The sequence below is a fragment of the Lipophrys pholis genome (assembly GCF_963383615.2).
Source record: "Lipophrys pholis genome assembly, chromosome: 19".
NCBI lineage: Eukaryota > Metazoa > Chordata > Actinopteri > Blenniiformes > Blenniidae > Lipophrys > Lipophrys pholis.
In genome coordinates, this window is record NC_137647.1 from 15,054,126 (window position 1) to 15,071,058 (window position 16,933).

The window sequence follows — 16,933 nt, forward strand, 5'->3', positions numbered from 1 at the left end:
CCTTAATTGTGTTTTATTTCCTTTTAGTGAAACGCATTTATTTCCCACTGAAATATACAAGAGAACGCTTTGACTTGATTTAGTGCAAGTCTTTGATGGTGCATATTCATTTTCAGACACTTAACACGATTCTGCACGGCCTGCCAACTGCGCTCTGATTGCACTTGCTGTCACTGTGCGCCCACAATGTAATCAAAAATACCCATTAGAGCAGAAAACAGAAAAACACAGGAAAAAAAACAACCTCACAATTATATGTTTAAACACAATACACTTGTGCTACAATCATTGTAAAATTACAGAGGCTGCATTATTTGTGCAGCTTGCATGACTATTCCACAAAGCTCTGACTGTAATTATTCAATAACCTCTTGTAACTAACGGAACAAACACTCGTAGACCCTCGTCAATATGCATCAGAACCCAGCAGTTCTAATGCAAGACAACACTTCAGCTGTATATTGGGTTTCCTACCACTCAGTGCATGTCACAGGTTTAATTCTCTTGCAGCCTTTGGCCACAACAGAAAGGATAATGCAATTCAAATGCGGTGCTTAAGAGGACTGTTGACTCAAAGCCACAGACAACAGGTGTTATTCAGATTAACTTCCATTGATTAATATTAATGACCGGAACAGCACCCAGTGTGCCCGAAACAAAACCACTCAGCCACAAAAAGAAGCAGTGCCTGCTGAGCTGATGGGGGGACATTAAAATTAAAATAGTTCATATTATTTGGAAAGGCTTTTTACAACTACACGTGTTCACAGATGTACAACAAAACTGAAAGTCCAGTTTTCACTTTCATCTGCTAATAAGAAACTTATACAACACCTTACTTTTTGCCTGTGATTGCACCTACTGCGCCCTCTGCTGGTCATTACCAGGAACGCACACCGCCTGCTGTGAGCCCCATTCATCTGTTCAAACATTTAGCTGGTAGTCACTAGTAACATTAAAGGTATAACACGAGCTTGAGTGTAAAATGTTTAATATTCTGGATATTTTGTGACATGATAAAGCTCTGGAATAAACTCAAATCCACAGAATGTTGACAGGAAAGCAAATCACTCATTTGAAGTGGGTGGGCCAAGCACAGTAACCATGGTAACAACAAAAAGTGTCTGAGCATATCCGAAGAGATAGTTCATGTGTTTCAAACCTCATTAAACTCCATTCAGTCTGACATTATCATAACGCGCACTCGGAGGACAATTTGAAGAGGTTTGTTGGAAATGACATACTTTTATCTCCTCCTCAGATCACAACCCGCTCTCCTGATGGTCACACTAAAAAAGTTAACAATGCATATAAAAGTATAAACAAAGAGCTGAAAGAGAGAAGCATTTAAAAAGATATATAAAACCTTTCTGTCACTGTTTGACTTTTATGTCCATTTCGGCTGCAAACAGTTCTCTTCGGGTCTCTACTCCAATGAAACATTGACCGAAGCCAACGCGTCCACAGCCCAGCTGGGATACTGGTCACGGGAGGGAAACAATCGCTTCATGAATGTCTGTATAAACTCGGGGAAGCGGCCTTCCACGATGCTTTGTCTCACGGAGCGCATCAGGGTGAGCTGCAAAGAAAAAAAATGTTTGATGAACTGAGGAAAAGTAATGCAATTACCATTGATCTTCAGTGGGAAATCATCCCGTGTCTACTGTGCACCTTCAGTGAGCGTAAGGTCAAACACTGGTCAGCGTGGGATGAGCATACTTTCTCCTCTTGTAACCCTTTTCCCATGGCAGCATGTTAAGCTAAAATGGTAATGTTCCATAGGATCCAATAAAAACCTTGATGGGATCAAAGCTGTGGAGACGGAGAACCAACAGAAGGACCGTCATGGACATTCCTCGCTCTCACTGCTTGGAGCTCATGAGGGGAAATGGACCTCAGGAAAAAAAGAATCAAATGACTGAATAGATTGCATAATCAGACCATATTTATTATGATTCTCCTCCGATGATTATTATCTTGTGGGACACATCTGTCACAAGATGAGGCCCTTCATTGTTTCGATAATGTCAGAGCACTTACACAAGCTTGTGCTACGAGGCACAGCGAGCAACGGGAATAATTTAATGGCTGCTATTGAAGTGAAAGCATAATCTTGTCAAATGCATCTGGAAAGTACAAAATCTGGTGCCAGATTTGTGTCAGAGATGTTGGATTTTGAAAGCACAAAATGAAACTAATGATCTTGCCATGTGGTTGAGGATGATGCCTTTCACAGGGTGCACAGGACAAGAATACAGTGAAATGATAAATTCTATTCATCACGTGCGGAGAGGGACTTTAAAACAGATCAGCTCGTTTAACACGCGTGACATGTACATGTACAAGTACATGTGCATCCAAAGTATAAAACTTCATTGTGCTAATCATTTTTTTTCACTGTATAACTTCCATATATCATTGACTAATCACACATTCAAATTAATTTTTGAGGCCCTTTTGTTTTGGTTGCTCTCCCTGTAGGAACCAAAGTTCAAACCTGAATGCCTCACATCGAAGGTCAACATAAAAAAAAATGCACCAAGGGAGATTTATAATTCAGCTGCTTATACAGTCATTAAAAAAAATAAAAAAAGGTATGATCTGAGACTACAGTTTTAGACCCGAAGCAACGATGATCAAATTCACAATGTATAAAAGCTTGATTTATTTATTTTTTTATCATATTGAAAAATCAAAACATATTCATATTTAATTAGACAAACAGGAATGTAAATCAAGTCAATTCAAGCAACTTTCACTCCCACTGACCTGGTAAGCGATGTTATGGATGGTGATGTGATGCATGGCTGCCGTGTCACTCTTAAACAGTGCGTGCAGATAAGCACGACTATGTCTGAAACAGAAAGCAGCCGTATTAGTGACACACAAAGCGCTGATCAAAAAAGACTAATGACTCAGGTCAAACATATAGGCCTTATAATTCAGCCGACGTTTGAACCAGGTGAGATCAAAGTTACTATTTCAGCGAGCAGTAAGTTCAGACAACATATGATTTTGAAGAAACGCAGCCAGGAGTGATTTGGATTACTGGTATAACGCAACAATTTGAGTCTGTATATAAAAAATGTCAAAACAAATATACATTCGGAGAAAATTCTTGAAATTAAACCTGAAATGTGCTTTTCTCCAAATCTTTATTATACATAAGCGTCAATTTAAAAATATGTTTTTGGAAGTAATAGATTAATATCTGAAATTATTCATTTTCTACCTTGATGAAGAAAAAAATGTGAAGGACACCAACTTACAAAGGTTGTGCATAAGAAAATCCTTCAAATTGCCCCATTGCAAAGTGTTTTCTTTACCTCTTGCAGGTGGGACACTGACAGTCTGGGTCTATGGGCTGCAGGTCCTTGGCATACTGCTTCTGTTTCACCTGCAGCGATCCCCAGGGAACCAAAGCAGAACCAAACCTCTGAGGAAAAGAAAAGTCCACAATTGTCAGAATTACGGCTGAAACTTGTTCTCGCCACGGAAAGCATCAACGGCAATACGACTGTGATGTAAAGAGGACTTACTGCAGTGCGGGTCGGGAAAACACAGTCAAACATATCACAGCCCAGGGCGACACACACCACCAAATCCACAGCATACCTACAGCACACAAGGACAAAAAAACCCCACAACCTCTTGTCTTAATAACCCAGTAACCAAGAAGCAGGACACTCCTCGTGATGAACTGCAGAACAGACGGGTGCACATACCCAACACCCATGAGGTAGCGAGGCTTTTCTCGTGGGAGGTGGTCGGTGCTCAGTGTGACCACCCTCCAGAAGTCATCCTTCTCCTCTCCTCCGCTCAAACCGCCGATGGCAAAACCAGGCACGTCGCGCTGAGTCATTTCTACAGGAAGGACCAGTTCAATTTAAAGAGCAAGCATAAACCCTGACCTGCATCGTTTCACAGTCAAAATACTTCAAACTAGTAGTACGTACAACTAGATGTAACAGAGTAGTGAAGCATGTGTGTGTGTGTCTATTTCACATCAAAATCCTTGTATTATTGGAGACCCCATTATATCCTGACACCAACTCACCGATATATGTTCTTTTGTTTGAATAAAACTATTCGCTGCGCTCGTCATTGTGAGTATAAAGAGAGAGGTGTCGGTGTAAACCGGAGCAGTAACATAACTTTTAATTACCAGCTAAACAAGCCTTGCGCAGCTCTGCATTCAGTCCCCCTTGAATGATGGCAAACAGATTTTGTTTGTCAGGATTGTTATTGGCAGCAATGCAGCGGTCCAGCCATCGAATGGATCTGTGCATAGCTTCCTCCACTCTTGGTCCAGTCACTGTACTGCTGACTACATCGTCAAGCTGCATCATGATGTCCGACCCTAAAAAAAATAAGAGAAACACAGTTTGTCAGTTTTCGGGGAAATGAAGAGGAAGTTTCAAGTATTTGCCCTCAGTGCTGGGAATGATTTAAAGTTGGAGGACGTACTTGAGTCACCACCACTGCACCATTTTCATAAATTGTGAGCGACTGTCTTACCTGAGACTCACGCAATGATCTAATTGCTGTTTGGTGCAGCATTTGTATGTTTTCATTCATCGTCGCAGAAGTTTCAACAAACTGTTGACAGCAACAACCTCAAAGTGAATCCCTGTTTATATTTCGGCAAAATCTAGATTATGTTGATTACTGGTTAGTCACATTTCTCTCACCTCGAATTCGAGAGAAACAAAGCTGTATTGTCAGAGACATTTCAGTTTGTAAGAGATGGGAAGTAAGAGCATATAAAATCCTACAATGAAGGCATTTAGTAATCTTGTAGAGAATATTTGTGCTGTATTACACTTTGGATTTGATGAACATTCTGACATGATAAATACTGCTGGGCCCGGTTTCACGTTCAGGGCTTAATTAAAACCAGGACTAAGCTAATCTGGTTTAAATTGATCAACACTAATCCAGTGGCTTTCTGAGTTGTGATTTAACTTCAGATTAACTAGTTCCAGACTACAGAGTGTCAGACTCAAGGACTACTCAGTGAAAAAGCTCTGAAAACCTGTGTGTGTGTGTGTGTGTGTGTGTGTGTGTGTGTGTGTGTGTGTGTGTGTGTGTGTGTGTGTGTGTGTGTGTGTGTGTGTGTGTAACTCATGGACTGACATTTTGAATGAATAGAACTCAAATGAAAAAAGTACCAATAAGTTTGGCTTCGATTAAATTATCTATGGTGGCCTGACTGTTCAATTCACTCACTTTGAAATGTATTTCTTCTCATGTGACACACACACATTATTATTAATATTATCATTATTATTATTATGGCGTTTTTCTTCGGGTAACTAGTCCCGCACCGGAGCACGGACACAAAAAGCACATCAAAACGTGCGCAACCAAGACTTTTGTTAATGAGTCTTAGAGATTAATTAATATTTACTGAGCAGCATATAACATTTACAAGACCACAGATTCCTTACTGACCTAAACTGTTCTGTATGCTGATGGACTTCTCGGGAGTCAGTAGGATCTCTTTGCCATCATAGGGGGACTTAAACTTGACCCCTTCTTCATTGACTTCCGACAGTTCAACTAGAGACACCATCTGAAACCCTCCACTGTCCTGTAGAGAAAAAATACATACAAGACTTTTACACAAAGAACACCATGGAATAGAAGGACTTTTTTAATGATGTATAATTTGATTAGGAAAAGCAAGAGTGCACTCACAGTAAGGAGATTTCTCTTCCAGTTCATGAACCCATGTAAACCTCTGGCTTTCTCGATCAAATCAGGACCCTAATATAAAAACAGAGGAGTAGAACTCCTTGAATTGGTAATGACTAAGCCGATTGTACCACTGATGCTGGATGATCACTCACCGGTCTCATGCCGAGATGGTATGTGTTTCCCAGACATATGTGACATCCCAGAGCCTCCAGCTGATCCACAGTGATTCCTTTCATAGTCCCCTGAGTGCCGACAGGCATGAAAACCGGCGTGCTGACGGCGCCGTGCGGCAGTATGAGATCACAAGCTCTGGCCTTAGTCACCGGGCACTCAGCAACAATTTTCAAAGTTAAAGGTGAAGCAACAGACAAAGTTTTCTTTAGAGACATACTGTTTTCTGTAGTAGTTGTGTCGCCTCCACACTGTATGGTGGCAGCCATGTTTGATGATCACGTGATACGAGGGGTTTTTTTGACCGACAGTCGCTCTGGCCAATTGGAAACTAGCTTTTTGATTCGAGAGCGGGAAACGCCTTTTCTTCATCCAATCAGAATACGAGTTAATAGATAAGCGTCCACATTGACCAATAGAAGGTCTAGATGTATAGACAACAGGCGGGCCCACACTCGCCGGTTTCGATCGGATGTCTCCTCCTGTGACCGGATGGTGTTTGTTTGGGTAGAGGAAGTTTTGTTTTGCGAGTTTTCCGTCTGTTTCGACTCACTAGGTTTCCAGTTAATGCGCCAAGAAGAGCGAGAAACGATCTGAGTGTGCGCCGTATTGACCTTAGAGTATTCACGGAGAGCGCGAGAGCAGGGCCGCTTGAATCGGCGGAGCTCCAGTCAAGAGTAACCCGAGAGGAGCACCTTGCTGCTAGGCTAACATTACCCGGCTAGTTAGCTGCTGCTCGGCGTCGTATTGAAGGGGCTCTCCGAGCAAACGAAGCCATGGGGAACCGGGGCATGGAGGACCTGATTCCCCTCATTAACAAGCTTCAGGACGCTTTCAGCTCCATCGGGCAGAGCTGCAACTTGGACCTTCCTCAGATCGCTGTGGTCGGCGGACAGAGCGCAGGAAAAAGCTCCGTCTTGGAGAATTTCGTTGGCAGGTGAGTAATAATTGTTTAAAAAAAAAAAAGAAAAAAAAAGACTGACTCCGGAAAGTATCATTGATTGCAGTGTTTGGTGGTTTTACATTCATTACTTCTTTCATAGAATTCGCGGTTTGCCTTGGAGCTAAGCTAACGTCAGTGTCAAGTTACGGACGTAAACCAGCTTCGCAAGTGTAAAGTGGCTTAAAGCCAAAAACTTGACTTAAAGACAACCTGGAATACAAACAGGTCCGTTGTATAACTTTCGTAAATGGAAGAGAAACATAAAGGGTTATCCTAAAGCATGTGGGCTCATTTCACCATTGATGGTTCTTTTAATATTTATACATTTCTGTTTAACCCAATGTGTAATGTCAGTAAAGACTAACACTTTGGGATTTGATCCAGCCCCCCAAAAATCCCTCTTATCTTTCCCAGGAGACTGCATTATGTCCTCCCCAGCCACCTGAAAACGAATAAAATACCTTCTCTTACTCAGCTGACTTGGACATCAACAGATTGTATAGGTGACCAAAGTGGGCACCTCCCTTCCCTGCTGTTTGTCATGGCCTGTCAGCCACCACCTCTCTCAGCCCTTCACCTCTCTACCCCACCTGTTTTACATCTACTTTACTGGCATGTCATGTGCCTGAAATACCCTTGTGGCGTTGTCTCCACTCACAGCAGCAATTTAATTTCTACTATATGCACAACACAAACGCACAGACTGACTCATTCACCTGTGTCACAGGATGCGTCAACCTGTGACTTTTGCCTGATCTGTCATGCCTTTTATTGCACGCTGAGAAGCGCCATAGCTATAATACACTTTGCCGTCGTCCATCCATTTTTTTTTTTTTACAAGCTTGTAAATGATCAGTTTTTGTTTGCACAGGGAAGTTTGATGTGATGAGTCATACTTATTTTCAGCAAACTATATTCCAGATTACAGTTTTTCACCATCTCTTTCGCTCTCACCCTGAATGAGAATGCATTTCTTCCATCTTTTGTAATGCTACAAGGACACACCCAGAGAAACCTGCAGGACCTGCCATTGTTACAGCTGTTAAATAGTTGTTGTTTCTTTAGACTTGGGATTTCTAATAATTGCACTGTAAATCCAAACATGTTTTTTATTCTCATTAGAGGTGTTTTTGAAGTTCTATTTATCCCTGGTGTGCGTAGTTCTGAAAGTGCAATGTCTCGAACCAAAATGCTGACATATTCACAGCAGCAGCAGCAGACACAACTTCCCTTACCATCTTCCTCTTTTGTTTCTCTTTTGGCCAAAGTTTAGAAACTAAGGAAATAACTCTTTTTTTTTTGTTTGAGGTGCAAATGTTTCAGCTTTTGTGATGTTCAACAGCCTGGTTCTGTCATTTTCAACAGGCTTGCTCTGTTGTTGTATCCCACATCAGCCGTGAGTGAGATCATCCTGCAGATAAAGAAACAAAACAGACTTGCTCTAAAGAAGCTTGTTTAGCAAGTTTCCACCTCATTGAGAAACGCTTGCTGTTTAACCCAGCCCAATCACACACACACACACACACACACACACACACACACACACACACACACACACACACACACACACACACACACACACACACACACACACACACACACACACACACACACACACACACACACACACACACACACACACACACACACACACACACACACACACACACACAGAGGCCAGGCAGCCGAGAAGAAGCGGCAGATTGCTTGTTAAGATGGCAGGCACACAGGGCTTTGGCTATAAACACACCTGCTGAAGCATGTCCTAACTGCTCTCAGGCAGGAGCACACATGCAGATTAGAAAAGCACTCAGTGCACATTAATTCAGATGAGTGGGACTTTACACCGTGAGAGCACTTGACAGACATCAGCTGCAGTTCACATAAGACATTTCATGGTGGCCTCACTTTCACTGCCTCGACTTTCCAAAACGTTTTTACCTGCCTCTGGCATTAATCCACGAACTGTTGTGCATGTACACCATTCAGTAACTTATGTGAGCGATACCACTGAGAATCAAATGCCTTTTGCCGTCTCGCCGGTGAATTTGAGTGGCGGTAAGGTGGAACGGTAAAAGCCAGCCTAAAAACTCTCAGGTGACATCGCACTTGAAAGCACTTGGGAGGTGCTGTAAATCACTATAGCCAGAGGCAAGCTTTGATTTGTTATTGATCAAAGGGATTGTTTGAACCCAATACCAAGCAACACCTAAACCTCTTGCCTCTTCGCTCCAGTCACTTGCTATGCAAAACGATGAGTGCTATAAGGAAAATTCATTTGCAAACGGTGTCACATGACAGGAGACTGTAACCATAAGCATCGAGCCACGGTTGAGTCACTGTTTTTCTCTGTAATTGTTGCTCCATAATTTCCCCAGTGGCCGCGTTCTCTTTCTGTGGTTGAGGTGTATGATTGTGTGTGAAAGGCTGCCTTCATATCTGTGTCCCCGGGGATGAAAATTATCCCACGTTTACGTTCTGCAGCACCGACAACAATAGAGTGTGAGGAGACGTGTGGTACATGATAGACTGTAAGTCAGATACAGAGCTCTTCCTTTTCTCTCTATGTGCTGACGTCATTGTCTGATACGGATGTGGAATTACCCAACCTTCGGTTTCAATGTCTCTTAGTGCACAATCTCAGGGTGCCTGTCAGCTGTTGCTCAGTTTCTCATTTACGTTTCACGGCGTTGATAGAGTGAGGGAACACGAATGTGAACTATAGTCGCTGAGTTGCTGTCTTTATCTTGTGGCAGTCTTGTTTTCAACAATGAGGCCAGGTGGAACTGAAATTGTTTTCTTTTCTGTCTGAGTCATCCAGTTGATGTGATTAGAGCCTTTGTTTCCTCCATTTTTGCCACTGGACACCACCACATTTTAGCTGGCTGCTCCACATACGGAAATAACTTAATCAAATCTCTACCTCTTTTCTATTGATGAATTTGATCAGTTGTTGGCAGAGATGTTTTCTCCTGTATGTATGAACCAAGGGAGCTTACAGAGACAGCTGTGGGACCTCAACACGCACCACATACTGTATAGTGTGTATACCTTAATAGTACTTAATAATTATTTGTTTAAGCAGCTGAATAGGACCAATTTATATTTCAGACAGGCTTTCAGTTCATATCTTTTTCAAAAGCAAAAACAGGTGGTAGTTAAGTAATTGTCATTGAAAATTAACTTTGCATCATTGTTTATATATCCATCCATTTATCCACCTACTAATTTTCAATGTGGTTCATACCATATTGATTTTATGCATCTGAAAATTACGAGTTTATTGGATTTACATCAATTACAACTTTGTCATTGGCTGGAGCTCTGAGAGGGAGAAAAAAATACTTCTGGATGTTATTGCCGTCTCCTGCTTGTATTGTATTATATCTCCTTTAATTGAAAATGAGAAAATAAACTTAATCGATCATTTGACCGTTCTCTACTGATGATCATGCTTTTTCACCGAGGCTATACTGTGTCGCGTCCTTAAAAGACGTCATATCTAGTATTGCAAGCTGGGCTGGGTGGAGGCTGTTATCAGACTGGTAGCAGGGGAACGACTGAGAAACCTTCTGGCTCAGAAGGGCTGGAACAGTTGTCTTGAGTTTAAGATCAGAGAGGGATGTTCCATTTATCAAATCCTACCCAAGTTAGAGCTGGAAGCAGCATGCACACTATGCCATGCAGCACACTTGCGTTGGGTTGATGACATGGGTTGTTAAAGACATTTCAGCAGACGTGTCCACCAGTCTGAATGTACCAGACGTCGCGGTATCGAAAACATACAGAGATCAGAGGGTTATTTCACTAAGTAGTCACATTTTGGTTAGTGTTTGAAGAGGTTTTGCCGTTAGACGATGGCTCTTGGTGCCCACATTGGCAGATTATAGTGTGGGAATGCGGGTAGCCATAATTATATGTTCTTTGACACTCTAGAGACCCATGGGGGAAAAAATGACGACAAACCACAAACACATTTCTGTTACCGTGCCCTCCTATGAAAACTGACTATGACCTCAGAATTTCACACGCTGGTTTCCACTTTTGAAAGCGAGCCCCTTCAGGCCGTGGCACCTCGGAGTTGCTTTGGCTGTTTGTAGGAGGCAGGCAGGGGGAGGGGAGTTGGCTCTCGTCTGTCCCTGCCCTACTCTCTCTTGATTTTGCTTTCTCTTCTGTTCGAGGGAGAGCTGCTCACAGACTGATGCTCTTTGCTTGGCCATACATAATGCATGCAATGATACACAATCTGCTCGGCCTCGTCTATCATTTACAGCGCATCAATAATAGAGTTCTGGCCTCTTGATTCTCTTCAATATGCCACTGCTGCTTATCCAATTTGGTCTACGAGGACTGATAGGCTAATTTCTACCTTTTGCAGTGAATCTTCTCCGAACCACATTTGAATCAAATCATTTTTTTTTTCCTTCATCTGTATTTGTAGCCAAGCGTTATTGGCACTTCACTTGTGTCGCGCTCAGTCCTTCACCAGTAGCCAATTGTTGAGCCAACTCGGTGGTTTTTGACGATTGAAAGCAAATGAGAGGGAGCCGTAACTTTAGATTGGCTTGAAGCGTCAATAAATCTTTTGAAGAGATCTCTGAGCAGCATTTTCACACCGTCCTCTGCATCATGTCTTTGAGTCTGTTCTCGCAGCATAAAGTGGTTTTTCTACTTTATCTCTCACTCCATACTGCTCTCAAACATCATCCAGCGCTTTCTATACTGACCGCCATGAACAAACGCCTGTGTGCTTCCCATTATGTGCACGACACAGCACCAGTGCTGGACCCCAGACCTGGGGATTTGTGCTGATGTTAGTTTATGTCCAGAATGTTCCGCGCTGTTTGACCCACAGGACTTTGGTCTAGGAATTTCCAGTTGTATGTGTTTTAGCGGCTCCCCTGTAGTCGCTTGTCCTGTGGCTGAAGCATTGCTTCCAGCCATAAGTCGGCATGCTGAGTACCGCCTCAGTGAGAAAGAGGGTTATTGACGGGCTCAGCTCTGCTAGAATAATTCCTACACTGGGCCGGATGATTACCACCAGATGTATTGTGTTTGTAGTGCAGTGGAGGGACGTTCAGAGTGGGTGGGGGAGCGCAGAAGACTGGGTGGAGGAGCCACATCTGAGGTCTGACTCAGCAGCATTGGCCATGTGGTTAAAAATTCCTCCAGGACCCTGTCACTTTAAGAAAACAACTCGCATTGTCTCTCAGGGGCTTCCGCCTGAACAATGCAATGTAGCACCAATAACATACATTTTTACTTATTTATATTTACTGTCATCTTTTTGCTCAGTGTTTCACTTTGTAATTGCCGTGCAAGTTAGTCATTGAAAATGTGCCGTCACAAGACCTTATCAAATCCTATCCTAACGTGTGGTAAAGGCGTTGTTGTGGGTCCTACCTCCTGTGTTGACATAGTATTACCTGACGCAAAAGCAGCTGAAACCAATAAACTTCCACCTGCCCATTGTTAATATGCTCATTGATACTGAGATTACTCAGTCTATGTGTTCAATGTCTGTTTATTTACAGTGAAACGTCAGTAAAAATCATCTTAAGAAAAAGTTTCACGACCAAGCGTTGGGTCATAGACCTACTGAGTAATGTCTTTCATGTCAAGAACAAACTGAACATGCAGACAACGTACTGATAAAGCTGCAGCCTCATCTTCTCCTGTACCAATGTACGAAAAGCATCACCACTGAAAAGATTTGCAGCCACACAGCTTCTTCCTATTTCTAGCTGCACAGACGGGCAGTCTGTTCAGTGGAAATCAAAAACGGTGAATCTGGTTCAACTGTGATACAGATATAGATATTACATATTTAGGTGTTGAAGCCCGGCTGGAAATGTGGCAAAGATAAAACAAATGCTGAAGCAGGGGTTTTTTTTGTGTGTGTGTGTGAGAACAACAAGGGGAATGCACTAAAAAGAAATTCCATGCTCAAGAGACAGTCAGCTACACGAAATGCACAACTTAGAATTTTACATCGACACAGTTTCCTGAATTTGGGCAGAAAAGGCAAACTTTGATCTGATATTTAAAAACAAGAGCTGGAAGTATTGTTTTCACGGCCACAGACTTTTTAAACTTTGATTTTAACCAGAAAGTGCACAATAGCGAGAGAGGCAAAATAAAAAGAAGAATGTCATCCAAATGCTTTGAGGTTACTCACTGTATTTTTGAACATGCTTTTTCCTTTGCAAGAACCGGTCCAAATGTTCTGATTCAGGAACCAATGATTTTAGAAAAGAGATAAAGAAAAGCTGACATTTGAAACCAAGGTCTTTTGCTGACCGGTGTAACTCAAATTCTGGTTGTAGATATTAAATGTATTGTTGAATATGATTGAATAGTTATTTGATTGTGGCCCTTAACTGTTAACCATCAGGGTAAGTCTCGTGCTGTAATTGCCACATTGTCTAAATCCTGTCCAGTAAAACTGGCTCTGCGGTATCTGGCACAGCTCTGGCATTTTAAAAGAAAAAATTAGAGGTGAAAGGCTGTACTCTTACCTCGCTGTGACATTTCAGCCGACAAAGCCTCCGCCATTCACTTTGAAAACCCCAGTTTTCCCGAGTGCATTGAAATATCTGCTGACTTCAATTTTACCATGCAATCAAAACCAACATTTAACCACATTTTGGTTAAAAATGTAAAAAAAAAATACACCTAATACTCTGCACCCTGGTCATAAACTGAGCTTAGAAACTTCAGGTTGTATCAAAGTTGTGCTCAACATTCTAGATATGTTGTAGGACAAGCAGACGTATCTGGGCAATTTCTAGTCACCAAATAGACTTTAATTGATGGTTTTGTATTCTTGGAGGAAACCAGACTGCCCCCCCGCTTCAGACATCCAACAGTATTTTGAAGGGTTCATCATTAATAATCAGCAGAAGGAGTAAAGTTTCACGTTCATCCCTCCTCCTGTTTTACTCTACTGCTCTGGACAGAAAGGTGATGGAGAAGGAATCACATTAATGTTTTTTGTAAATCAAACCATGTTTGATTGAATGTAGGCACTTCAGCCGTTGAGCAAAGATTCCATATCTCGGTATCCTAATCAAAGTTGTGCTGTATTGACTGTGACGTGCCTCCAGGATGTGTGTTCGTATGACACACTGATTACATTGTGTTGTGTTCAGCGTGCAATAAGTCTTGTTCAAACTTAGAACTTAAAAGCGACTGAATTGTGGAGCGAATTCTGTTTCAGGGCAGATTTTCTCCACGATAGGAAGAGCGAGTGTGTATAAATTGATCTCTGAAGCTCTGATGAGAGAAAATGACTTTGTCACATTTGATTTGTTGTGTGGCAATTTGGAGGCGTGAAATTCTCCCGCAGCCTTCAATTTAGAAGAGGCAACGATATGGACATGGATTCTAATGAATAATCTAATTCGTTTCTTTTTTCTTTGTCTTTCAGGGACTTCCTCCCCCGTGGATCAGGGATCGTTACCCGCAGACCTCTCATTCTGCAGCTGGTCAATAATAAAGCAGGTGAGTATCCCGCTCGTGTGCACAGACACATTTCCATCTCTTCCGTCGCTGCCCTGCATGTGGCCTCTCTGTCGCAGCGCCTCCAGCTAGAAACAATCACTGTCTGCTCTTTGCTACCCTTATCCCTTTTAACGTAATATCACCCCTCTGTCCTACTCTCCCCATCTTTATATCCATTCCTCCTCCCCTGACTCGTCTCTGATACCTTCCCCCTGCCTCTCTTTATAGAATATGCTGAATTCTTGCACTGCAAAGGGAAGAAGTTTGTGGATTTTGATGAAGTGCGCTCGGAAATTGAGGCAGAGACCGAGAGGATAACAGGCTCCAATAAAGGCATCTCTCCCATCCCGATCAACCTGAGGGTCTACTCCCCACACGGTAATGAACAGAAGCCCAGTGGAAAGCACACGGTCATCAACACTCTCCGCTCTTTCGACATGGTTCTAATCAAATAAGGTGTGGTAGAGCGAGGTGATTCATCATGCTATCAAAGCTACAGTGTTCATACTGTGGTGTGTATCGGCTTAATTAGAAATGTGTCTTATTATTGTTTATTTTTTCATAAGTCTGTTGAATTTCATCAAAAATATTATTTTCATTATTTTTCTATCTTTGTTAGAATTAGGATTCACAAAAAGTTCTTTTTAGCCTTCCTTGAGAGATAGAAACTCAGCAGACGGCACTGGGCTGAACTGTTGCTTCTCTCTTTTAACATTAAAGTCTACTTTGTTGCTGAGCAGTTCTCAATAACAGCTAATCATCTCCTAGTGGGAGCCGTAATGACAAATTCCCTAAAAGTCTGCAGAAAATACTGAAAATGTGACATTTCTCTCAATGAATTTATGCATCATGCAGTGAAATAAATGAAGATATTGATCTGATGAGGTGAAATACATATTATTTGAATTCCAGCAAACAGTGTAAGCGCTGAAATATTGTCTTCAATAGTTAAATTATATGAAATGGCTCAAAATGTGAAATAACAGCAGCACTGCAGTTTAAAAGAGTCACCCAAACATTGTGTTTGCCCTTCCATAGTTCATGCTGTCAGTCGATCAGATTTTACTTTATCTCACATTAGATTTTTTTTTAACTCTGTCTTAATTCAAATATTTCAATAATTCAAGTTAATGCATAATATTTGAAAGGCAAATTGAGAGTGAACTGCCTTATTGAGGGGAAAAAGGTCATAAACGCTGAAATGAATAAGTGAGGATCGATCTGAGCATAATTAGTTCCTGCACCTATATTTCTGGTGAGAAAATGTGATTTTATACCAAAACAAACCCAATGAGGGGAAAAAATTAAATAATTTCTCTTTTGTATGATTTCTGTCCTCATGGCACAGTGCTGAACCTGACCCTGATCGACCTCCCGGGAATGACGAAGGTTGCAGTGGGCGATCAGCCAGTGGACATCGAGCACCAAATCAGAGATATGTTGATGCAGTTCATCACTAAGGAGAGCTGTCTGATCCTGGCCGTCACTCCTGCCAATACTGATTTGGCCAACTCTGATGCACTGAAGATCGCCAAGGAGGTTGACCCACAGGGTACACATACAGCTTTCGAGTAACTCTGGCAGAAGCCTTATACATTTAGTGTTGTCATTAAAAGTGATTTGAACATGACTCATTCTGATCCCTATTGCTTCTCATTTAATCTGGCACTGCTGTTGCTGCGAAGCAGCTTTTCAGGCAGGCCTCTGCCAGGAAAAGGTCAAAGACACAATATAACATTCTGGATATCAGTCTTCTGCCTGTAAATCTTCCTGTAAGAGCATAGTGATGACAGGAAATGAATGTTTAAAGTGCTTCTGACTCCATTTTTAATTATGTTCAGGTCTTCGAACTATTGGTGTCATCACAAAATTGGACCTGATGGATGAAGGGACGGATGCAAAGGACATCCTAGAAAATAAACTGCTCCCGCTGCGGAGAGGTGAGTCCATACACGCACCAAAGTACCACCTATTCACAGGCATTATGGTGGACAATAGACTTGACGGCATATGTCGGTGTGTTTAGGTTATATCGGCGTAGTAAACCGCAGTCAGAAAGACATCGATGGGAAGAAGGACATCCGCGCCGCTTTGGGTGCTGAGAGGAAGTTCTTCCTGTCTCACCCGGCCTACAGACACATAGCAGAGCGTATGGGAACACCACATTTACAAAAGACACTTAACCAGGTCTGTTGTCTGCTGTCCGTCTTTAGCTTTAAGTGTAAATCTTTTCGTCACCACACCATCAAAAGCCCTAAATGATGGGGTTACCCTTCTTCTCTCTAGCAATTGACCAACCACATCAGGGACACGCTGCCCGGCCTGCGCAGTAAGCTGCAGAGTCAGCTCCTCTCCCTGGAGAAAGAGGTGGAGGAGTACAAGAACTTCCGACCAGATGACCCAACACGGAAGACCAAGGCCTTGTTACAGTACGATCAAAGAAATAAGTCTAATATTCTGTACAGTTCTTATAGTAACATGATTTATTTTGCACGTCGCTCTTACAATGAGTGAAAACAAGTCGCTCTCCCTCTTCAAGAGGAAATAGAAAGATTTATCTGAAGAAGTCAAATCTGTGTTCATGCATTGCTGTAGCAGGGTATTACTTCCTGATGT

At 42.1% G+C, this 16,933-nt stretch overlaps 2 protein-coding genes across 11 annotated transcripts in view; one reads left to right on the plus strand and one right to left on the minus strand.

Annotated features, from left to right (window-relative positions):
* Positions 1–6,368, minus strand: qtrt1 (queuine tRNA-ribosyltransferase 1). Of its 2 annotated transcripts, none has more exons than XM_080487036.1 (9): positions 5,853–6,368; positions 5,701–5,769; positions 5,455–5,593; positions 4,166–4,360; positions 3,726–3,864; positions 3,540–3,615; positions 3,327–3,436; positions 2,770–2,854; positions 1–1,579 (listed from the first exon to the last, which is right to left on the minus strand). In XM_080487036.1, the coding sequence occupies exons 1-9, from the start codon at positions 6,138–6,140 to the stop codon at positions 1,427–1,429; spliced, it is 1,254 nt and encodes a 417-aa protein (XP_080343162.1). In that variant the 5' UTR covers positions 6,141–6,368; the 3' UTR covers positions 1–1,426. The 2 variants fall into 2 exon arrangements, 1 of the variants encoding a protein (XP_080343162.1); XR_013936284.1 differs by having other exon boundaries at positions 977–1,579; positions 1,672–2,854; positions 5,853–6,160.
* Positions 6,338–16,933, plus strand: part of dnm2a (dynamin 2a) — a 27,869-nt gene continuing 17,273 nt past the window's right edge. For all 9 annotated transcript variants that reach the window (XR_013936281.1, XR_013936282.1, XR_013936283.1 and 6 more), the window contains exons 1-7: positions 6,338–6,808; positions 14,244–14,317; positions 14,546–14,695; positions 15,666–15,869; positions 16,159–16,257; positions 16,344–16,504; positions 16,604–16,746. Coding sequence is in view for 6 of the 9 variants with exons in the window: in XM_080487032.1 (XP_080343158.1) it covers positions 6,648–6,808; positions 14,244–14,317; positions 14,546–14,695; positions 15,666–15,869; positions 16,159–16,257; positions 16,344–16,504; positions 16,604–16,746 (992 nt within the window). In the remaining 3 variants the exon portion in view is untranslated. The remainder of the gene's footprint in view (positions 6,809–14,243; positions 14,318–14,545; positions 14,696–15,665; positions 15,870–16,158; positions 16,258–16,343; positions 16,505–16,603; positions 16,747–16,933) is intronic.

Bases quoted from the DNA above. Each gene is read 5' to 3' on its own strand.
- qtrt1 (XM_080487036.1), bottom strand. From the start codon at position 6,140: ATGGCTGCCACCATACAGTGTGGAGGCGACACAACTACTACAGAAAAC. The intron at 3,865-4,165 runs GTAATTAAAAGT...TCCTTCCTGTAG, and splicing joins GCGCAAGGCTTGTTTAGCTG to AAATGACTCAGCGCGACGTG. The intron at 3,616-3,725 runs GTATGTGCACCC...TGTGTGCTGTAG, and splicing joins CGCTACCTCATGGGTGTTGG to GTATGCTGTGGATTTGGTGG.